At 45.3% G+C, this 24,278-nt stretch overlaps 1 protein-coding gene across 15 annotated transcripts in view; it reads left to right on the top strand.

Annotated features, from left to right (window-relative positions):
• Positions 1-18,870, top strand: part of LOC102942359 (C-type lectin domain family 2 member B) — a 53,587-nt gene extending 34,717 nt beyond the window's left edge. For 3 of the 15 annotated variants that reach the window (XM_043548006.1, XM_037911995.2, XM_037911976.2), the window contains one exon: positions 3,856-4,171. In XM_043548006.1, the coding sequence (XP_043403941.1) occupies positions 3,856-4,057 (202 nt within the window). In that variant the 3' untranslated portion in view covers positions 4,058-4,171. Of the gene's footprint in view, positions 1-3,855; positions 4,172-13,397; positions 17,950-18,004 lie in introns of those variants that run through there. The other 12 variants (XR_005227251.2, XR_005227253.2, XR_006291454.1 and 9 more) reach the window with 12 other exon arrangements.
• Positions 18,871-24,278: the final 5,408 nt, after the last annotated feature.

The raw sequence follows: 24,278 nt of genomic DNA, 5'->3' as shown, positions 1-24,278 counted from the left end.
GTAACTATGATAACAACCTTGCAGAACCTGTCTGTGTGTGTGTATGAATGAATGTGTGAATAAATATGAAATTGAATGGAATGTTATAGCTATAACTAACTGCTTACTATGATTCTTTCTGTATTCACAATAAATGTGGCATTTTGCCTTTTCCCCTTTAATAAGATCCTGCTGGTTTTTATTTTATTGGTATAACAACATGCCTGCCTCTAGACAAAGAAAGGGTACAAAGATTCTTTGGAATGGGGAACTATATAAGGGAATCTATCCCTAATCTAGCTGCTCAAACCAGTAACCTGAAACTGCTGTTCTACAAAGATATCCACTGGACATGGGATGCAAATTCTAATAAACAGTCTGAGAAACTGAAGGAGTTAATTAAAGAGGCCCCAGGGCTAAGGTACTATGACAGGAAGCACAAAACAGTGTTGTCCATGGGTTGCCTCTGAAGAGGGTACTGGTACAGTCCTCTTATAGAAGTATAGTCAAAACTAGAGACCAATGATGTATGTGTCGAAGGTGCTAACAAAAACAGAGTGTCAATAGGAAGTTTCAGAGTAGCAGCCGTGTTAGTCTGTATCAGCAAAAAGAGCAGGAGTACTTGTGGCACCTTAGAGACTAACAAATTTATTTGAGGATAAGCTTTCGTGAGCTACAGCTCACTTCATTGGTACGGACCAGCCTGAACTAATGGACTTACTGCTGCCTGATAACAGTGGTGTTGATGTCTCAGGGGAGCCTGAAAGGTCCACACAACAGCAGAAGGCACCTCAGAGACTAATTGAACATTGTTAGTTTAGTTACTAGGTTGGCTAAAAGTAGTTGAAATTCTGTATTATATTGATTTGATTGTTAATTATTATTATGTTTGACTGGGGAAGGAAGATGTGAGGAACTGTACTTTTAAGAGGCTCTGGCCTGTTGGAACTAGTTGTTATGTTATGAAAAGACTCAAGTTATGCAATACTGATCTATTACAATATTGCCAATCTCAAGAGATCAAAAACATGTCAGACATAAAAATCATGAGATTAAAAAAAATCAAATCATGTTTTTTAGTCTGTCTTTTGACTTTTAAAATCATATCTACTTTTGTCACTGTGTGTGATAAATCAGATTGAAAAGTCAACCATACACAAAAATGCACACCTTCCCCTGGCTGTTCAGATGGAGACTCCACTTACTTCCTCCCCCACACTGATAAGAGAATTCCCATCCATTGCTACCTGTGTCTTGACTTTCCTCTCCTTGTTTCCCACCTTTCCCCCATAGTCCCCTCCTCAACCTTCCTCCCTAATTCTCCTCCTTCCCATTTTCCTGACTGGTCACCTGCACCTTCATAAATCAGACGCAAAGGATTGTGATGTTATTTTTGAGTATACTGTACAAAGGCTATAAAATAAAGCTAGAAAGTGAACAGTGAATATCCAAGAAACACAAAGCATCCGGCCCATGGATCAAGTTTTCAAATGAATTTTTTAGTAAAGATTAGGTGAGCTGCAAAAATCTTTACATGAAGAAGGTCTTGCTGGAGGATTCTCTGCACCCTGAAGTCTTTAAACCATGATATGAGGACTTCAATAGCGCAGACATAGGCGAGAGGTTTATTACAGGAGTGGGTGGGTGAGATTCTGTGGCCTGCGTTGTGCAGGAGGTCAGACTAGATGATCATAATGGTCCCTTCTGACCTTAATATCTATGAGTCTACACGTCTTTATAATGTCAGCAACCCTGCTAACTGCTGGAAAACCCTCACCCAAGTAGAGCTTTCTATGTCTCGGTGCAGTAATTATATTTAGAATTCTTAATATGTTTTTTTTCAAATAAGCAATTCAAACACATTCAAAGTATTTCAAAAATATCTTGAAATCAGCCTTTCTTTGTATAATTTTGATAACTACATAAATTGCACCGACTTTCCAGTGTGCTGGGGGGTGCTCAACCCTCACCTCTGCCCCAGGCCCTGCCCCCACTCCACCCCTGCCCCCACTCCACCCCTTCCCCCAAGGCCCCATTCCACCCAACCTTTTCCCACCCCACACCCACCTCTTCCCGCCCACACTCCACCCCGCTCTGCCTGTTCCCGCTCAGTTCCGCCCCTTCCCCCGAGTGAGGCCATTCCCACTCCTCCCACTCCCCCCCCCAGCCTTCTGCACACTGTGAAACAGCTGATTGCGGTGGGTGAGAGACGCGGGGAGGTGCTGATGTGTGGGGCCTGCTGGCGGGCAGGAGGCACTGGGAGGAACGGGGGGTGCTGATAGGGGGGGCTGCCAGTGTGTGCTCAGCAACCACCATTTTTTCCCCATGGCTGCTCCAGCCCTGGAGCACCCACAGAGTCAGCGCCTATGACATAAATATATAAATTATCCAGTACTTACAATAAATCATTTAGGTTTTTAAAAAAGATCTCATTTTAATTGCACTAATTAAATAGTTTAAAATAATTATTTTTTATTTTAAATTATACTTCTCTCCCTCTGTACTGGGGCTTCTCCTCTGCCCAGGTCTCTGCAGCACCACTTCCCCAACTCCCCCAAGTCCAGGGCAACAGGAGACAGCAACTGAGCATGGGCCTAGCAGCGACTCTTCTCCAACTCCCTCTTCCCCTGTTCCAGACCTCTCTCTGCTAAGGCTGATACATACATGAAGGCAGTGATGAGCTGCCAAAATCTTAACAAGTTCTGATGTAAGGGATGTGCCCCAGTATGTATTTTTTGTACCAACAGAGTTACCATACGTCCGTATTTTCCCGGGAGGAATTTTTAAATTTAAATTTTAAATTAAAATTTAAAAATTCCTCCGGACGGCGATTTAAGAACCAAAAAGCCGGACCTGTCTGGGAAAATACAGGTGTATGTTAACCCTGCCTAAAGTTCTTTTTTAAAAGATGGGCCTGAACTAGAAATGAGCTCCGTTTCACGTGTGTGGGTCCCCGCCACTCCCTGGGGGTGTGCTAGGGTGACCAGATGTCCCGATTTTATAGGGACAGTCCCGGTTTTGAGGTCTTTTTCTTATATTAGGCTCCTATTACCCCCAGCCCCATGTCCTGATTTTTCACACTTGCTGTCTGGTCACCCTAGGGTGTGCACATGTGTGGGTCTCAGCTGCTCCCTGCCCCCCTCATTGAAGCAGGTGTGCAGGGTTACTGCCCTGGGAATTGCAGGACACCAGTGGACATGGGGCCAGCTGCAGACAGGGGCATGGGGCAGGACTAGCTGGAGGCAGGAGGTGCGGGGCTGGCTGTGGGCAGGGCAGGGGGTGCGGAGCTGGCTGGAGACAGGAAGGTGCGGGGTTGGCTGGAGGCAAGGGGGTGTGGGGCTGGCTGGAGACAGGGCAGGGGCTGACTGGAGGTAGGGGCTGGCTGCAGGCAGGGCAGGGGGGTGAAGGGCTGGCTGGAGACAGGAGATGGCTGCGGGCAGGACAGGGGGTGCGGCAGAGGCTGGCTGCAGGCAGGGCAGGGGGTGCGGGGGTGGCTGGAGACAGGGGCTGGCTGCAGGCAGGGCAGGGGGTGCGGCAGGGGCTGGCTGCAGGCAGGGCAGGGGGTGCTGCAAGGGCTGCTGCGGGCAGGGCAGAGGGTGCGGGGGTGACTGGAGACAGGCTGGCTGCGGGCAGGGCAGGGGGTGCAGCAGGAGTTGGTGCGGGCAGGGCAGAGGGTGCGGGGGTGGCTGGAGATAGGGGCTGGCTGCGGGCAGGGTGTGCGTGCAGCAGGGGTTGGCTGGATACAGGGCAGGGGGTGTGGCAGGGGCTGGCTGCAGGCAGGGGGTGCAGGGCTGGCTGGAGACAAGGCAGCGGGTGCGTGCGGCAGGGGCTGGCTGCAGGCAGGACAGAAGACAACCATTTCCCCCCTTTTTTCAGCTATCATGAACCAAACAGCACCTCTTCCACTGCCACTCTGCTCTCCTACGTTTTGAGCCCTTTTTCCAGGATTACCCGTGCAGGCGCCATAGCCATGGAGCCCACTCAGATCTCCACTGCAGTTTTGACCATTGTAAATACCTCGCGCATTATCCAGCAGTATGTGCAGTACCTGCAAAACCGGGCGAGGGAGCGACAATAGCGCGATTACGATAGTGATGAGGACATGGACACAGACGTTCCTAGAAGCATGACATGTGGCGATTGGGAGATCATGGTGGTATTGGGCCAGGTTCATGCCGTGGAACGCTGATTCTGGGCCCGGGAAACAAGCACAGACTGGTGGGACTGCATAGTGTTGCAGGTCTGGGATGATTCCCAGTGGCTGAGAAACTTTCGTATGCGTAGGGCCACTTTCATGGAACGTTGTGACTTGCTGTCCCCTGCCCTGAAGCACAAAGACATCAAAATGAGAGCAGCCCTCACAGTTGAGAAGCGAGTGGCCATAGCCCTGTGGAAACTTGCAACGCCAGACAGCTACCGGTCAGTTGGGAATCAGTTTGGAGTGGACAGATCTACTGTGGGGACTGCTGTGCTGCAAGTAGCCAACACAATCAGTGACCAGCTGCTATCAAGGGTAGTGTCTTTGGGAAATGTGCAGACCATTGTGCATGGCTTTAATGCGCTGGGGTTCCCTAACTGTGGTGGGGCGATAGACGGAACACATATCCCTATCTTGGCCCCGGAACACCATGGCAGCCAGTACATAAACCCCAAGGGGTACTTTTCCATGGTGCTGCAAGCACTGGTGGATCACAAGGGACGTTTCACCGACGTTTCACCAACATCAATGTGGGATGGCCGGGAAAGGGTCATCTTCAGGAACTCTGGTCTGTTTCAAAAGCTGCAAGAAGGGACTTTATTCCCAGACCAGAAAATAACCATTGGGGATGTTGAAATGCCTATAGTTATCCTTGGGGACCCAGCCTACCCCTTAATGCCATGGCTCATGAAGCCGTACACAGGCAGCCTGGACAGTAGTATGGAGCTGTTCAACTACAGGCTGAGCAAGTGCAGAATGGTGGTAGAATGTGCATTTGGACATTTAAAAGCACGCTGGCGCAGTTGACTGACTCAGCTAGACCTCAGTGAAACCAATATTCCCATTGTTATTACTGCTTGCTGTGTGCCCCACAATATGTGTGAGAGTAAGGGGGAGGCATTTATGGCGGGGTGGGAGGTTGAGGCAACTTACCTGGCGGCCAGTTTCGCACAGCCAGGCAACAGGCCGATTAGAAGAGTGCAGCAGGGCGCGCTGCCCATCAGAGAAGCTTTGAAAGCTAGTTTCATATGACTGGCCAGGGTACGGTGTGACAGTTGTGTTTGTTTCTTTTTAAGGTTCCCTCCCCCCATATATATGAAAGGAAATAAAGTCACAATTGTTTAAAAATTGTTCTTTATTATTTGTTGCACAAAACATCGAGAGAAATCAGAAGCTAGATGGGGGAGGGGGGGAAGGGGGTTTTGGGTTAGGGTGGTGGTGGCGGAGGGAAGGACAAGTCCAGAAACCAAATCAAAATTTAGGATATGCCAGCTTTCTGCTGCTTGTGCAATCCTCTGGGGTTGACTGTGTGGGTCCCCATAGCCCCCCACCCCGCCATGTTCTTGGGTGTCTGGGTGAGGAGGCTATGGAACTTGGGGAGGAGGGAGGGTGGTTATTCAGGGGCTGCAGCAGCAGTCTGTGGTCTTGCTGCCTTTCCCGCATTAGATCCATCATACAGCGGAGCATGTCAGTTTGCTCCCCCATGAGCTTGACCACAGCATCCTGCCTGCTCTCATCGCGCGCGTCCTTCCTCTCTTCGTATTCATGTAATGCTTTACACAACTCTGCAATTGTTTGCCTCCACGCATTCAGCTGGGCCCTATCAGTGCGGGAGGACTGCATGAGCGTGGCAAACATGTCATCCTGAGTTCGTTTTTTCCACCTTCTAATCTGAACCAGCCTCTGGGATGGAGTAGATAGGGGCCGCGTTGAAACATTTGCACGTGCTGGGGGAGGAGAAAAAGGGAGGGTAGTATTTTAAAAGATACATTTTAGAGAACAAAGGGGACACTCTTTCTCCATGAAACAGGCCATTCATAGTACACAGCACATGTTCTTTCTGTACAAGGTCGCATTTTGCCTCTTATACTGAAGTGCCTGCCACTTTGGTGTGAGTAAGCTATCACATGCGGCCAGGCAACAGAATTCAGCTTGCAGGCAGCCATGGTAAGCCCTAGGGGCATGCGGGATTCTGCTTCTTCTACATTAATTTCAATGCTTTCAAACTGCCGGGCCCCCTTTCCCATAGCAAGCAATGCCTGATGGGTTTGCCATACAAAAGGAGGGCCTGCGGGCTCTCTGGGATGATCGCTTCACACTACACCCTCCCCCCCACACACCGCATGGCTCTGATGAGGCTCTGAGCAGGAATTAGCACTTTAAACTAAATGGAAACAGCCCAGCATGGCTGGGTTTCCCCCCACCGTGTGGCTCTGATCTAGCTCTCACTCACCAGAAGTGCCTTCTCCAGGGTCATGGTCCGGGAGCATGCCTTGGGAGTTGGGGGAGGCCATTGGCTCCAGCGTTAAGAATAGTTCCTGGCTAGGGGGGAAAACGGATTCCCCACTTGCTGCCTGTGCACTGTCCTCCTCCTCCTCCTCCTCTTCATCCTCCAAAAACTCCTCCTCCTCGCTCCGTGCTACTCCCCCCTTGCAGGTGTCCATAGACAGTGGTGGGGTAGTGGTGGCATCACCCCCCCATAATTGCTTTCAGCTCACAGTAGAAGCGGCATGTATGGGGCTGTGACCCAGAGTGCCCGTTCACCTCCCTGACTTTTTGGTATTCTTGCCTGAGCTCCTTGATTTTTGTACGACACTGCTCTGTGTCCCTGGAGTAGCTTCTTTCCATCATGGCCCTGGAGACTTTAGCGTACGTATCTGCGTTTCTTTTTTTGGAAGGTAGTTCTGCCATAACAGATTCGTCTCCCCAACATGCAATGAGATCCAGTACCTCCCATTCGGACCATGCTGGAGCTCGTCTGCGAATCCGGGACTGCGTGGTCTCTTGTGGTGGTGGACTCTGCATGGTCGCCTGTGATGATGGACTGTGCTGATGCTGACCTGTGCTGATGGTGAGCAAATAGGAAATTCAAAAGTTCCCAGGGCTTTTACTGCCTACCTGGCTAGTGCATCGGAGTTGAGAGTGTTGTCCAGAGCGGTCACAATGAGCATTCTGGGATAGCTCCCGGAGGGCAATAATGTCGAATTGCGTCCATAGTACCTGTAACCCGGAACTGCAATCTCAATTTTAGCGCTACTCCACTTGCCGAGGTGGAGTACAGAAATTGGATTAAAGAGCCCTTTAAATAAAAAAAAACTGGTTTGGTCATGTGGACAGAATAAGTTTTATTTCGAAGTAACTCGGCTAATTCCGAAATAACTGTGTACTGTAGACAAGGCCTAATATAATTTATTTAAATTAATACTGACAGAGAACACTTTCTCCTTTCTCCTATGCAGGGACCAGATAATTTCTTTTCTCGTTAAACCTTCCCAGCGTGGAGCTTATAGCACCATCAAAAGGCGCAAGCTCTCTGTTCTCTTTCAATATGTCATGTGCAATCACCTTATGTATGTGGGGTTGCCCTTTGTGCAGCCAACTCATTTGCACATTGTTTGTTTCCCTTTGTGCATCTGATCAAATTTAGCTAGAATGGAGGGACACGTCTCTTGGGGCTAGCAGATGTATGAAGTATAAAGGTGGGAGTTCTGATGCTGCCTGCATATCAGTCGTGTATCAAGTTCTCTCTGTGTAATTTCAGTGTTGCCATGTGGACTCTCCTGGTGCAGCTGCTGCACTGGCACAAAGTATTGTGGGACCTCCCCCACCCTGAAATGTAGATGCAATAGAGACAAATAGGGTGTGGCGTGGCAGAAAGCTTGACTAGATCCCTCATCCCATTGGAGCTGCTGTGCTGGCATACGGTGTGCATTTAGGTGGAGGGAAGTCCTTGGTGATTCCCACACATCGGCTGAGTATGTGCTTGGGGTTCCTTCAGTGCAGCTGCCACATTGATGGGAAAAGGAGAGCAGTGTGTAGGAGAGCGGGGAGTACAGAGGATGTGAAACTGCCCCATCAGCACATAGGATTGGGAAAGGTTTCAGAGTAACAGCCGTGTTAGTCTGTATTCGCAAAAAGAAAAGGAGTACTTGTGGCACCTTAGAGACTAACCAATTTATCTGAGCATAAGCTTTCGTGAGTTACAGCTCACTTCATCGGATGCATACTGTGCATACCGCTTCTACCGTGTTTCCACAGTATGCATCCGATGAAGTGAGCTGTAACTCACGAAAGCTTATGCTCAAATAAATTGGTTAGTCTCTAAGGTGCCACAAGTACTCCTTTTCTTTTTGAGGATTGGGAAAGGGTTTCTTCAGTGCTCCTACTACATTAGCAGAGTGAGAGTTTGGGGTGTTTCCTAAGTGGAGCTGCCACATTACCACTGTCAGTGGGGAGGGGCTGTGGGTTCCTACTCCGTAGAGTCACCGCTTCAGCACAGTAGGATGCCTGAGTTCCTCTCAGTGCAGCTAGTAATTGGGAAAGTAGGACAACGGTAATGTGGGGCTGGAGTTCATTCAGTGCAGATACTATATCAGGGTCATGTTGACACTGAGGGAGAGGGAACACCCCCGATACAACTGCCATGTCTCCGGACTCCGTGTGTGTGTGTGTGTGTGTGAGACATGAATTTTCAGAAACCAGGGTATAAGATAGTAGGGGTCCTTTCCTGCAGCAGATGTAGTGTAGGGCTCTCCTTTCAGTAGTGTTACCATATCAGCCCAACAGCATGGGTGGCCTTCCCTTTGTGCAGCCACAACATCATCCTGTGTATTTGAAAGCAACTTCAGTGAAGATATTGCAGATATATGTGCTGTCAAAAGCACTTAGTGCCAGGAAAGTTTTAGTATATGCCAGTGGTCAAGCCAGAGGAAAACTAGAATTTCCATCCTGTGGTAAATTCTGCTATTTCAACAGTTTTCAGCCTGAATCAGGATGAAAAGTCAAAATACTGAAATTTGTTGCAGTAGGAAAAGTTAAGAAAAAACTTGATTCAAAATGTTTGTTCCAACCTTTTCAGTCAAAATGAAATATTCTGCCATTCCCAAATCAAAATGTTTTACTTCTCAGTTTAACTTGGAAGCGCATCTGCCCTAGTACCTCATGAGTGTTGTAGTGTGGGTGCCTCGTGTGCTCATCTTTCTTTCTGCTGGACTACATATCCCATGTTGCACCATAGTCTTTGCTCTGGTTGAACCACTATGGTATATCATGGGAATCTCATACAAACATTTCAATGGAATATTCTTGACCAGTTCTAGCAAAGAGTTGCATGTTTTATGTAATTTTTGACACTGGAATAGATGGGACAAATGCAAATCAGGGGTGGGAAGGGTGACAGTTGGGGGGCAGAGTTAAAGTATAGGAAAGAACTATAGAATTTAACAATATAAGAGACAAATTAGCATCACTTTTTGGATGATTATGCCCACCCTTTATTTGGAACAGAAGGTCGGATTAATAGCCATATTGGACCTGCCTTTGGGAGTTGTGTCAAATTCTGTTTTCATTAAAAATCTCCACCGAATAGGGTAGATTTTTTCAGTTTTTCATCTTAATCTGAGATTTTTTGAGTTCTGACACAAGGTGTGATGTGTAGGCACCACCTCTGCTGCCATCGTGCCGCCTTTTGTCAGACGGGAATGACCTGTAGGCTGGGCCAAGCTACCCCAGTGAATATGCGCTGAGAGCATGTTATAAGAGAACAATAAGAACATTTGCTTTCCAATTATTTAGCTTCTAGGGACCCTAAGTGTAAAGATCCATGTCTTGATAACTGGCTGCTCTACAAAGGAAAATGTTACTACCTTTCTGATGAAGTGAAGTATTGGGAGACTAGTGAGGAATTCTGTTCTCAACAAGATGCTTTGCTTGCTGTAATTGAAAGCAAAGAGGAATTGGTAAGTAGATCCATAGGTGCCGAGGCCAGAAGGGACCATTATGATCATCTAGTCTGACCTCCTGTAAAAAGTAGGCCACAGAACTTCTCCAAAAATAATTCCTAGAGTAGATTCTTTAGAAAAAGATCCACTCTTGATTTAAAAATTGTCAGTGATGGAGAAGCCACCACAACCCTCTGTAAATTGTTCCAAGGGTTAATTACTCTCACTGTAAAAAATGTACTCCTTATTTCCAGTCTGAATTGGTCTAGCTTTGACTTCTCACCATTGGATTGTGTTACACCTTTTTCTGCTAGACTGAAGAGCCCATTAGCAAATATTTGTTCCCTGTGTAGATACTATGCAATAAAGACTGTGATCAAAGTAAAGTGTAAGGATGTTCTCCGAAACATAATTTTTCTGTCAATATTTATTAAACCTCAAAACTCCTTTGTGAACAAAATCCATTGTAGTGATGGGAAAGTGTTTGGGGCTATTTGTTGTCAGGGGATTATCCAGTTTGGGTTATCAAGATATTATTTTATTCCAGAGCAAATTGACACTTTAGCACAGGGAATATGAAATTTGTTCTGTAGAGAGGTCCAAATTGCATTTTTAAATATGTTAAGTGCACTGTGGCATAAATTTAGGACCCCATACTCTCCTCAGTCCACAGTATATCTCCAACTGATGTCAATGGGAGGTTTGCACAAAGATCAAGGGTAGAACATGGACTTTACATAATTGACATTTTTCTTATTATCTAATACTCAGTACTTTATCGTCACATTCAGTATCACTCAGTGGGAAAATAAAATTGCTTTTAGGGTCCCCATTATTTCTGCTCTTAATTGTTTTTCCTTCCTATAGTGCAGGGGTGGACAAACTTTTTGGCCCAAAGGCCACATCTGGGAATGGAAATTGTATTGTGGGCCATGTATGCTCACGAAATTGGGGTTGTGGTGTGGGAGGAGGTGAGGACTCTGGCTGCGGGTGTGGGCTCCGGGGTGGAGGTAGAAATGAGGAGTTCAGGATGCAGGAGGGGGCTCCAGGCTGGAGCAGAGCGGATGGGGTGCGGGGGTGGGGTGTGTGGAGTGAGAGCTCCAGCTGAGGGTGCAGGCTCTGGGGTGGGGCTGGGGATGAGGGGTTTGGGGTGTAGGAGGGGCTCTGGGCTGGGACTGAGGGGTTTGGAGAGCAGGAAGGGGATGAGGGCTGGGGCATGGGTGTGTGTGTGAGGGCACTGGCTGGGGGAGCAGGCTGTGGGGTGGGACTGGGGATGAGGGGTTTAGGGTGCAGGAGGGTGCTCTGGGCTGGGACCGAGGGGTTCAGAGGGCAGGATTGGATTAAAGGACAGTCTGTGCATAGATACAAAGGGTAAGAAAATAAAATATTATTCTGCAATATTAGCTGTTTAAGTCCTCAGTAATGTAAAGAGGAAGTAGAGCATGTCCACAACTATAGACTAAAATATTCAAATGTGGGTGCCTAAAGTTAGGTTTATTTAGGAACCTAAATAAAACTGTCCTGATTTTTCAAAGGTGCTGAGCATCCACAAATCCCACTGACATCAATGGGAGCTCCAGGTGCTCCACACCTCCAGAAATCCCAGCAGTCATGTTCTGCTTGCTAAATATGGATATAGGTGCTTAACTTTAGGCACCCACATTGGAACATTTTGGCCCACACATTTATAAAAATAAAAGGAAAGGAAAAAAGTAACAGTGTGGCTAGTACCGTTTAAGTACTTCATTGCTCCTGCATGGATGAAATCCTGACCCTACCAAAGTCAACAGCAAATAGCAAAACTCCCACAGATTTCAATAGTGCCAGGATTTCAGCCAATGTTTTTAGAACCAAGCACTGCTTAAGTGAGTTGGCACTATGGGCCAGATTTTTAAAGGAATTTAGGCACCTTACAATGCAGATAGGAGTTTTTGAAAGTCCTACTAGGTGCCTAAGTGACAAAAATCAATGTGAGTTAGGTGTCTAGGTACTTTTGAGAACCCTATTAAGTGCCCCTGCGTCATTAGATACCTAAATGCCTTTAAGAATGTGGATCCATGGCCTTAACCTAGGCATTCCCCAACAGGTGCATCTTATATTCCAGGGGTGGGCAAACTTTTTGGCCCAAGGGCCACATCTGGGTATGGAAATTGTATGGTGGGCCATGAATGCTCATGAAATTAGTGGTTGGGGGATAGCTGTGGTTGAGCATTAGCCTGCTAAACCCAGGGTTGTGAGTTCAATCACTGAGGGGGGCATTTAGGGATCTGGGGCAAAAATTGGGGATTGGTCTTGCTTTGAGCAGGAGGTTGGACTAGATGATCTCCTGAGGTCCCTTCCAACCCTGATATTCTATAATTCTGTGTTGGGGTGAGGGTGCAGGAGGGTGCTCCGGGCTGGGACCGAGGGGTTTGGAGTGCAGGAGGGGGATCAGGGCTGGGGCAAGGGGTTGGGGTGCAGGAGGGAGGGAGAGAGTCAGGGGTGCAGGCGATGCATACCTCAAGCAGCTCCTAGAAGCAGCAGCACGTCCCCCCTCTGGCTCCTACATGTAGGCACAGCCAGGCAGCTCTGCGCGCTGCCCCATCTGCAGGCACCTCCCCTGCAGCTCCCATTGGCCCCAGTTCCCAGACAATGGGAGCTGCAGGGGAGGTGCTTGGGGCAGAGGCAGCATGCGGAGCCCCCTGGCTGCCCCTTCACAAAGGAGTCAGAGGGGGGACATGCTGCTGCTTCCAAGAGCTGTGTGGAGTGGGGCAAGCCCCTGACCCCACTCCCTGGCGGGAGCTAGAAGACTGGATGTGGCCCTTGGGCTGTAGTTTGCCCAGCCTTGTTATATTCAGAAGACTTCATGGAAGGAGGCTGTAGTGTGGTGAGCCTGCCCACTGGCTCAGGGGACAAAACAATCAGATACTCCCACTCCATGTCAGCCTTTTGCACAGACTCTTTTACTTTCTGTCACTTTTCTATGTTCCTTATGGTTTTGGAACAAATGATATTCCTGACCTGGACTGGTACTGCAGGATCCCCACCCCACAGCTCAGGGAATCGGATCACAGCCCTCTCTTAACCTCAGGACACCAACCCTGCCAGAAAAGTGTTTATACATTCTCACCTCCACCCCACAACAGCACTGAGGCCTCACTTATATCTTCCAGCTGGGAATCAGAGCCAATCATTAGCTGCTGCTTAATTGGATCAGCTGGTTCCCAACACCTGCCTGCTGGGCTTCTCCTTATGGAAAAGCCACAAGAAAAGCAGCACAAGTACAAAGGGTACAAGGTACATGAGGCATGAAAAATGCCTCATTTTAACGTTCAGATTTTTAAAAGCAGGCACCTATTAAGGTGCCTAAATACAGACTTAAGGGCATGACTTTAGGCACCCATTTAAAAAAAAATCTTGGCTTCTGTTTTCAAAATCCACAACAAAAGTTTGAATTGGGCAATACATAAAACAATTGTAAATAACTAATATTAATATCTCTTCACTCCTTAACTCTTCAGATTCAAAATGTGAGCTCTGCCCCAATGGATGGGTGCTGCACAGTGGGAGATGTTACTGTTACTCAGAAAATCGTGAGACTTGGAACTACAATAAAGAATATTGTTCAGAAAAAAAATCTGAGCTGCTTGTTATTGAAGATGAAACTGAAATGGTAAATCTGTATTGCCTACTGTGGGTCAACTTCTGATCTCATTTACATGGATATAAATCTGAAAAAGAGCAGAATATTTCCCTGTATTAACAGAGGTCAGTTCTATAAATATGCTTATATAATGCAATATGAATGGCTAGTAAGCAAGTGCGCTGAGGGAAAATAGACCCCTGTATATGAAGAAACCTCTTGGCTGTCTGTATGAATGATGTGATGTGCATCAGCCTAAATTTCACATAAATAATATTTGCAGTAATTTGTCTTAGTGATAAACCCCAACAACAATAGATATTTAGTAACTGATTCAGGGATTTCTGTCCTTCAATTTTTGTCCTAAACTTCTGTGCACAACTAAACCACCCCGAAGGCTGCTGCTTTTCACCGGTGGGTGGAGTGATTCCTCTGCGTACCTTAGGCCTCCTTTGCAGAAGTTTAAGTGTCTGTACAAGGCAGTGGAGAATCAGGTCCCATGGGCCAAATCCTAAACAACAACTTTGTCACTCTTGCAACAAAAAGGGACTAGAAAGCAGCTGGACCTCCCCAAATGGGGACTTCCCCAACATTTTTTGGATCTTCAGTTGACAGAATTAGTGAAGTGCTCTTCAGCATCCCGAACCCCTGCAGTCCCCATTACAAGAAGAAGAAGACCCATTACCAGCCGGTGTGCTTTAGAACCTGCAGCTGGTCTGAAGTAAGCTAGCATGGGCTGGGAAGAGCACAGAATAGACCCCAAGATCTGCATCCCATGCCACTCCCCCCTAGCAGCTGTAACCAGTGAATCTGGGCACAGCTGCAAATCTGGCCCCATGTGCATAGTTTGATGGTTTGTAAAACACTTTTCAATCCTTAGGCATGAAAAGTGCACAAGCAAATATTGTGTTATTATTGAACTTTATTACCACTGGAGTTTTGCAACATGCCATTATTATTAGGGTGTAATGATGTAATTCTAGCTGTAGGAATTTATAAACAAAGGACAAGGATGCTGTTTTTCTTTGGATTGGATTAAATTATGAAGAGAAGAAAGGAAGACGGATATGGCTTGATGATTCCAAACAACAGGGACACAGGTAGATTAATTTTCAAATAAGAACAGTGAACATTTCCAGACATTATATTGAAAGCTTTTAGGTTTTTGCCTCTGGAGATGTGAGGTCAGATTCTCAGCCCCCAACACTTACACTGCTGTATGAAGGAGCTGTAAACAGGGCAGCTAGGGATTTTCTTGGCACAAGGGAATCCCTGCCTGGTGTAGAGCTGGAGGGGAAAAGGGATCTCCCGAGTAACTTACCCACCTCAAGAACCTTAGAAGCCTTGCAGAGATGTGAATTGCCCCATTCATTTCTATGGTGTGTTCTCTTTCCCAGTCCCCATTGGCTCCCAGCTTCCAAACAAAGAGCCAATCAGGCCAGCAACTTTCCCCACTCTCCACCCAACAGTGGGTAGGGTCAAAATATTTCTCCCCAATAGAGAGGCAGTAAACAGACCCTGCATGTCTGACATGGGCAGATGAGCTAATGAGTGGAGAGTGGTACTTCTGCCCAGAGGGTGTGGAGCAGATCCTGAGGAGCTGCATGAGTCTACAGCTTTGATGTGCAACCCTTCTCAAGTTTTAAAAAATGTTTTCCATGCCTGTGATCCCCCTTTACTTTATGCCCTGCTCACCTGCAGCCCTGGCCATCACTTTAACTTGCCTCAGTTGCTTGGACAAATATATTCCCCCCTGCCCCCCCAGATGATTTATCCATACAAGGGCACATTGAAAACAAAGTAAAGCACACCACAACCTCGAGCCCACTCTTGACAGGTGTAAATGACTATACAAGGTGCAAGCAGTGTTGTTGCATCCGTGCCAGGCTCAGCATATGACAAAGACAAGGTAGGTGAGAGAAACAAGGTTTCCAAAACATGTCTCTCTCAGCAACAGAAGTTGGTCCAATAAAAGATATTACCTCACCCACCTTGTCTCTCCATATGAGGTGCAAGACAGTGGAAAGGCAAACCCAATGCTTGTTTTATCATTGATTCAAAAAGAGCAATCACAGGTCCTTGTTTTTCTCTCCACCAGGATAAATATTCTACATAATTCCAGAGTCATTTTGCAGTGCTTTGTGTCCCCTCCCAGTACATTGCAAGCTTGATCCATAATTCATCTTTCATACACAAATTCCAATAAGCCAATATATTTCCAAAAGGCTGAGATTTTGTAACAACGATAAGAATAGCAACCTGTTTTATTGAGAGGGGGAATGTTGGCCAGGATACTTCATGAACACCTCTACTCTTTCCATGGGATCTTTAATTTCCAATTGGATAGCCACCAGTGAGACACAGAAGGGTTAAAAACCATAAAGAATGTGTGAAGTCCATCAATAATGGCAGATCCTGTGAGATGTCCCCCTTCTGTGTGACCCAAAGGAAGCCCCATCTCTGTGGCCTTTGGGGACCTGACCTCCAAGTCTCACTCCCTCTGAAAGTAAGGTGGTACCAAGAAAGCATCTGTTCTTCTTTGTTTCACTATTTATGTTTTATGGTGTTGTAGAACCAAGTTATACTTTGATCTCCCTTATCTTTGTGTTGGTTTGTTTTTCAGTTTTAAAATAAAAGGAAGGAAGCAAGGAGAAAATTGTGCTGCTTATAAGATGACTGAAATGCATGCTGATAGCTGCAACTCCTGATACAAATGGATTTGTGAGCAAAGGGCCACTCTGATGGAGATCTAAGACATCCTGGATGGTAGTGACAAAATTGGTTTAGCAGGTTTAACATAATTTCACATCAGCTGGGATATTCCATGCAAAATGAAGGGAACACAACTTGAATTCTGGTGAAATTATACGTAAAAGTGTATTTAGGCATCAGACTCTGGTCTCACTCACAGCCACACTTCCTTCCCTGATGAATGTGCCAAATCTGTGAGCCTGACTGTGCTGTCCTTAACTACAAAAGCCCACTCTCTTCCACAGCTGTGAAGATAACCCAGATATTCTGGTTACCAACTTTCTACTGTCTAGCATACAGTACCTAATAGTTGTGTAAGCCATTTGCAAAGCATATGCAGTGTACCCTTCTCGCAACTAGACCATATGGAGGATAACAGCCTACCACTGTTGTTAGTTACTTCTTTAGCTCAAAAGGTAAAGATTTGTGCTGTGAATCTCAAAATCCTCTGTTGAAATCCTTTTGATGACCTATGTGTGAGGTCAATGTCATTCCAGATAACAGAAATTTAGTGTATTTTAATGTTTCTGTTAAAATATTAAAATTACATTCAAAACCCACTACATTAAAAGTACATTAAAGTTTCAGAGTCCATCACTTAAATGGAAATGCCAGAAATTAGGTTACCTTGAAATTATGAAAAAATGTTAATTATTTGATCGCATATTCTTTGTTCTCTGGGATTCCAGACTCTTTTAACGCATATGCTAGACAGTAAATGAGGCAGAGGGTTGTGAAAAGAGAAAGGACTTTCTCCTGTGGTCAAAGCATGTAACTGGAAGGCAGAAGTGTGGGGTTTTGGCTCTGCTACAGACCTCTTATATGATGATGAGAAAGACTCTTTCAAAATACATATGCCCCAGTGGGATAAATTAAGATTGCATGAGCAACTTTAATTCTGGCATTGCCCAATTTTTGAGTGCTAGACTTTGCAACCTTAACATTTATTTAATGTAGTGTTTTATATGTAGTTGTAATTGTTGTATACAATAGAAATTCATAAATGCATTGCATTTACTTTTCAGTGAAATTTTATTGCATAATCATTTAAATGAGAAATACTTATATAGCAGCATCCACCCAAACTCTGGAACATCAGAAGGTCCTTCATGACAGTTACTGTTAAATACGCTTTTGCAGAGTCCAGGGAAAACTATACATGTAGGATTCCAGAGCAGTGAATGGGTGTCATGTGCCCATACTAATGCATCAGACTAAGTTCAGCTGTCCACCAGCAGAGCAAATGACGACACAAGAGCATTATTAAATGTACTTAGTAGACAAATTAAATGGAAAAATTAAAATTTTCTCTAATCCCACGCAATTTTACACCTCTTATGGGTTACTTTTCACAACATTAAATAAAAAAAAACTTTAGACAGAAATGGATCAAGTTGAAGGTGTCCAGTTAAACAAAGAGTGCAAAGCAGCCATCTCTCACACATTTCAGGAGATACAAGAAGTGTATATATACAGTCTAATACTTTACATTTTCACAGGTCAAGACCCCAGTTCATTCAATGGATAGGTTCCCCTTTAGGTGCTTCCATTGGACTTGAACTGATCAGACATCTAGCAAATGGGAAAGTTGGGTCTATGGTAAACTGCACACTATGGCTTTTTTTGCTTAATGGTACACTCCAGTTTAAGAGACTGTATGCTTAAATAATAACATTTTGTTAAAATGACACAAGTCCCTGAATTTTCTTTCTTGCATTCCGTGTTGAATTGCAGTGAATTCTGCTGCCCTGAGACTCATTATCAGATGTAATCCATGCTTGAAGAGGAATATCCTACTTCACAGGATGAATAATGCTGCTGCAAAAAAGGGAGTGAGAGAAGGTTACTAGATGATGGAGAAGAAAGAAGATGCATGTCATCCCTCTGCTGAGCAGAAGCAGATGTCCAGGGACTTGCAAGTCAGCTTCTTATTGGAGGAGCAATCAGCGGAGGAATCTGGATACATACATTTACTGCAGGTTGATTATTTTACACTTGTAGACAGCAGTCCCTGAATAGAGGTGGCCATAACCAGCATCCAGGCAAATCCCTCTGTCATCAGTGCCGAGTTCCCAGAGAGCAACTCTGCCTCAAGAATTGACTCTAGTTACAGAGATTAAGGCAGAGAACAAACTCCCTTGCTGCTCATAACAGCTCCCCCCGAAAAGAACAAACATGACAACATTTTCAAATACCGAACAGTGAACATACTAAGGCTCCTCACTATTCAAATGTGCTTACAAACCTTTGTTATCAGGAGCACTAAATTTCTTGGAATGACCTTATGAAGATTTGCTGTGGGGGGTGAGAGTGGAGAGAGGAGAGAAAGGTATTCAGCCATTCTTGTTTTTTTTTTAACCTTTCATTATCGGTGGTGCTAACTGCACTTATCAGCTGTTATACAGCACCAATCCCTGCTACAGTTGGGGAGGGAGGTGCTGTTTATGTACAGGGTAATGGCAGATGCTGCCATTGCCTGAATTCAGGTTTCAGAGTAACAGCCGTGTTAGTCTGTATTCGCAAAAAGAAAAGGAGTACTTGTGGCACCTTAGAGACTAACCAATTTATTTGAGCATAAGCTTTCGTCAGCTGCAGCTCACTTCATCCGATGCATACTGTGGAAAGTGTAGAAGATCTTTTATACACACAAAGCATGAAAAAATACCTCCCCCCACCCCACTCTCCTGCTGGCAATAGCTTACCAACACTCTCACAAATCCTGGGAGACAGGCCAGTCCTTGCTTACAGACAGCCCCCCAACCTGAAGCAAATACTCACCAGTAACCACATACCACACAACAGAACCACTAACCCAGGAACCTATCCTTGCAACAAAGCCCGTTGCCAACTGTGCCCACATATCTATTCAGGGGACACCATCACAGGGCCTAATAACATCAGCCACACTATCAGAGGCTCGTTCACCTGCACATACACCAATGTGATATATGCCATCATGTGCCAGCAATGCCCCTCTGCCATGTACATTGGTCAAACTGGACAGTCTCTACGTAAAAGAATAAATGGACACAAATCAGATGTCAAGAATTATAACATTCATAAACCAGTCGGAGAACACTTCAATCTCTCTGGTCACGCGATTACAGACATGAAAGTTGCAATTCTTCAACAAAAAAACTTCAAATCCAGACTCCAGCGAGAAACTGTTGAATTGGAATTCATTTGCAAATTGGATACAATTAACTTAGGCTTGAATAGAGACTGGGAGTGGCTAAGTCATTATGCAAGGTAACCTATTTCCCCTTGTTTTTTCCTACCCCCCCCCAGACGTTCTTGTTAAACCCTGGATTTGTGCTGGAAATGGCCCACCTTGATTATCATACACATTGTAAGGAGAGTGGTCACTTTAGATAAGCTATTACCAGCAGGAGAGTGGGTTTGTGTGTGGGGGGGTGAGAAAACCTGGATTTGTGCTGGAAATGGCCCAACTTGATTATCATACACATTGTAAGGAGAGTGATCGCTTTAGATAAGCTATTGCCAGCAGGAGAGTGGGGTTGGGGGAGGTATTTTTTCATGCTTTGTGTGTATAAAAGATCTTCTACACTTTCCACAGTATGCATCCGATGAAGTGAGCTGTAGCTCACGAAAGCTTATGCTCAAATAAATTGGTTAGTCTCTAAGGTGCCACAAATACTCCTTTTCTTATTGCCTTAATTATAACTGGAATTGTGTTTTGATTGTTTGCATGCAAACAAAGCCATAGAGACTTTCATCTAATCCTTTTCTGTGTTGTAGAGTTCTGCCGCATTGAAAACTAGTGTGCTTTCTGCATTACTTTAACTGCATTTTCCCCCTCCCTCCTGTGTATTCCTGGGACTTGGATATTTCTGAAGCTGGGGGGTTGGGGTTGGGGTTGGGTGTGGGACCACCCAACATGTCATCTGTTTCTCACACTAGGAAGGAGGGTCCACACACAAGAGAAGGAAAAGACAACGTTTATTAAAAGTACTAGATGGAATGTGTAATTAAAATTTCTTTAAAAAGAAAGATCAACCAAAAAATGTTCAAAACACTAAGGGAACTCATTTATGAACACCAGTCAGAAGTTACTGTCTCTGCACCTGCCTCCTTGTCCTCCCCCTGACAAGCGGGGAATAACAGAGGAGAAAACTGGGGATGTTTCCTCCACAGGGCTTGTGGGGGGCAGGTACTTGGTGGGGTTCAGAGACTACTGCAGGCTCATCATTCCCCTACTGGATGTGAAGGGTTTTGGGTACCAGTGGAGGGTGTGGTCCCAGAAGTCCTGCAGGCTCCATGTTCTCCTCCTGGTCGCTGGGATAGTTCTTGAAAGATGATCCTCTGGCTTAGCAGCACCCTCAGAGGAGGTGGAGATTTATGGACATGTTCAGGGGCCTAGGCTGCAGGCAGATCCCAAACTCATTCAGCCACCAGTTCAATGAGCCTCTCCCTTAGGGAATGCTCCCAATTCCTTCTGGCGTGCCTTCTGCTCCATGAACCGGTTCATTAGTGTCTCTTCTTGCTGAAAAGCGAAATCCTCTCATGCCCTGAGGAACTCAAACTTCTCCCAATTCCTCCTGTCCATCCCTATGAGCAGCTCTTCCAGGGTCCTTCTTCCTCTGCTGTCTCTATAGTGCTGCTCCTGCCCCCCCGGTGGCATGTCCTTTCAAATACAAGGATAGCACTATATATTTTTTTTCCTTTCAAAGAAGCTGAGAAATCCCCCTATGTAATATAACTTTGCTGTAGAAAGCCAAAATTTTGATACCTTTCAGCATTCCAGGAATACAACTGTTAGACTATCCTTGGCTCCCAGACAACTTCTGGCAGCCCATGAGGAAGGAGCAGAGGCTATTAATGGTAAGGAAAATTTACCGATATTTTAAAAAAATTAAAATGTTGATAGGGTGCTTCAGAGGGTCCTGGGGCTTCATTACTGGTTGGCAATGTCTTCTTTAAAGGCTGGCCAACATTTGGAAAACATAGTGGTTTTCAACGCACCAGAACAGAATAGAGGAGGAGATCTGGCGATCTATGCCAGAGAGATGTTTCTGCTGAAGGTCAAACCCACCCATTGCTGAATGGAGGGGGTTGGTCAGCTCTGAAAGTGGACCAGGCAGATTTATGCTGTTGTTGAACTTCAAGACCTGACTGGAGTTTCTGCTACACCAGACATTTGCTGAAATACATTTACAGCACTGGGAGCTAACTTGTCTGGAAATTGACTATATTCCCAACTAGCAGATGGAGTTTCCACACCAAGGAAGATGTGAACCATGAATACCGTCTGCACCCCACCCACCCCAGCATCACAGAAAATCCTACTCCTATGCTCACAACAGGGAAATGGACAGGGCAAGAAGGAGACACACTCCACAACTTTATTTGGTTCTCTTAAGTTTCAGATCAGCACCACAAGTACCTTGGTTCTCCAAGGCAACGGGACACTTCATTGTGTTTATCCAACTGCCAGACCAGCTCCTTCGCCCAACCCTGTTTACCATGGCATGTGCAGCATGGCCTGGTGTAAGAAGCCAGACACCAGAATCAGGGGTGCTGCAATCTTCCAACAGAGCCAGGACTGCTGTGACTAACTTTCTGTCTGAGAGCCAAAGTGTTCCACAACCAGGTTATGTTCCTTTCCCAGGATTAACCCTCTGCACACCTCAGCCACACCCTGGGAGGGATTGCAGGCCTAAATTATTTATCTCCTGTCTTAGAGCATATGGACAGCTCCCTTGGTCACAGAAGGAATGGTTCTAAAGGACAGCAAATAACTTCTGCTCCTCCTGGGATCCCCATGCCAGAGCCAGACCTTTGTCAGCCTGGCTAGTCTGAGGACGAGATATCATGTAACAGGGAGGTGCTAAGGTCCCAGCATTCTAGTTAGGAGGCAAGTATCAGAGGGGTAGCTGTGTTAGTCTGTATCCACAAAAACAACGAGGAGTCCGGTGGCACCTTAAAGGACCTTTAAGGTGCCACTGGACTCCTCCTTGTTTTTTCTAGTCAGGAGGGGCATTCCCCTGTCAGATTACAGCTCTGGTTTTGACCATGCTTACATCATTTTTACATCAGTGCAACTCCACAGATTTCAATAGTTATGTCTGCTTTACACCAACATGAGAGAACAATCAGGCTTTGAAACTTTAAAAAATGAAACAAAACCACAAGCACAATAATTCTTGTATTGGTTTGCTGCCTGTAGGGGAAGATTATATTACACACTTGTAATTTTTGTGAACTGACACTAGAGAGAGCTGGTGATCAGGGGAAAGGAGGTTTTCTTTGTAGTCTCACTTGTCCTGTTTACCAGGGTTCCTGCTGGCAGGAGGCTGCTGTTTTCAGTGGGGCCTGGAAAGCCTAGGATGGAGAACAGCTGGACCTAGACTAGTTCAGTGGTACAGACAGATCTGGAAGCTTGGAGTTACAGAAAGGGAAGGTGTGGGAGAACTCTGAAAATGTTTTAAATTCATGGAAGACTCTTCATTTCACAGTCTGTATTTAGCTACAGTTCAATGGTATTTTTGTTCTTGTCTCACTGTTGCCTCCCCATTCCACAGATACATATATTCCAAATATCTCCAAAATATATTATTTGCTGTTTATTTTTGTCTACATTGTTTATTTGGATTAACACATCAGACTAATAGAAGTTCAGGTCTTTGGACCCCAAAACCTTGCAATCAGCATACTTTTAGTGACATAGTCTTCTATTTTTAGCAGTCCATAAACTATTAGCAAGTATTTTATTTATTGTCACTACTCCTTACATGTAGTTTTCTTTTTCTCTCCCCACTCTGAACACTCTGCTTGGGTATGTACCCCACGCAGGCCCTGAAAGGGTTAATGTGGGCCTGAGTGGCTTATTAACATATCTGGCAGCACCTGAGAGAGAGAGAGAGAAAGAGAGAGAGTTTGCCTCCCTGATTTTATTGATAACCGAGCCCAGTGTGGGAGGGGCTGGGTGGTGATTATAAAGCCAAAAAGGTTGTAGCAGAAAGAGGCTGAAAGAAAACAGAGAACATGAGAATTATAATTAAAGCTGCTGAAAAGTGTTGTGAACGAATGACTTCATACTTTCCGAAGTGAAGGAAATATTGAAGGTTAAAAGAATGGTAGTGACTATTTTCAGCTGGAATGCCTACGGTCTAATAGCAGATGGGCAGGAATTAAATAAAAATATTACTGATATGAAAACCAAGCCTGATGTAATGTGCACACAAGACACTGGGCTAATAGAAAAGCTAGACTATAAAATCCAGGGATATGGTATATATAGACCTCAGAGAGAAATAGGAAAGGGTGGTAGTGTCTGCACCTTCATTAAGTAGAACCTGAACAACTTTGAAGCAGAAGCTAAGTATCGAGTATACTGCTACTGAGATACTGATGCAAAGCAATTCTGCCCCACTAAGACTTTATAATGTCTATGACCCATGCAGGAAACTAGAGGCTATGGAACTGAAAGAATTAATTGTGGATGTCACAATCCTGCTCATTATCTGTGGTGATCTGAATAGTCACAACAGATTATGAGGAAGTAAGAAAAATGATAAAAATGGAAAATGTTTAGAGCTATTCTTTGAAGAGAATAATTTAGTACTATTAAATGATGGAGCACCTACCAGATTCAATGCAGTTGATGGAAGCTTCTTTAGCTTCTATACCATAAAATTCAGCTGGGAAATTTACCGAGAGAAGGGAATTAATTACATATTAAGGAAATAGGAAATACCAAAGAGGAGGATAATATCCATAGGCGTAGTTTGACTTCTGTATTTGGGAGGGAGACAGCTCCTGTCAGGCCATGGGGCTGCATGTGAGGGCCACTATGTTTCAAAAAGTCAGCAATGACAAGGATCAGAGGATAGAAATTAGGAAGAGGAAAAGAACGTTCATTAAGGATAATTACGATAGGATGAAGAGGTGGGAGGAGGATGTGGATATTGTTTTAATGAAAACTTTAGTATGAGAGAACTCCAGAAAGTGATAAGGAATAAAAGCACCACACCAGGTAAGGATGGAA

Source organism: Chelonia mydas, chromosome 1 (genome assembly GCF_015237465.2).
Source record: "Chelonia mydas isolate rCheMyd1 chromosome 1, rCheMyd1.pri.v2, whole genome shotgun sequence".
In the NCBI taxonomy this organism is placed as follows: domain Eukaryota; kingdom Metazoa; phylum Chordata; order Testudines; family Cheloniidae; genus Chelonia; species Chelonia mydas.
Note: the sequence above shows the minus strand (reverse complement) of the source record. Positions and strands in the feature narration are given on the sequence as shown.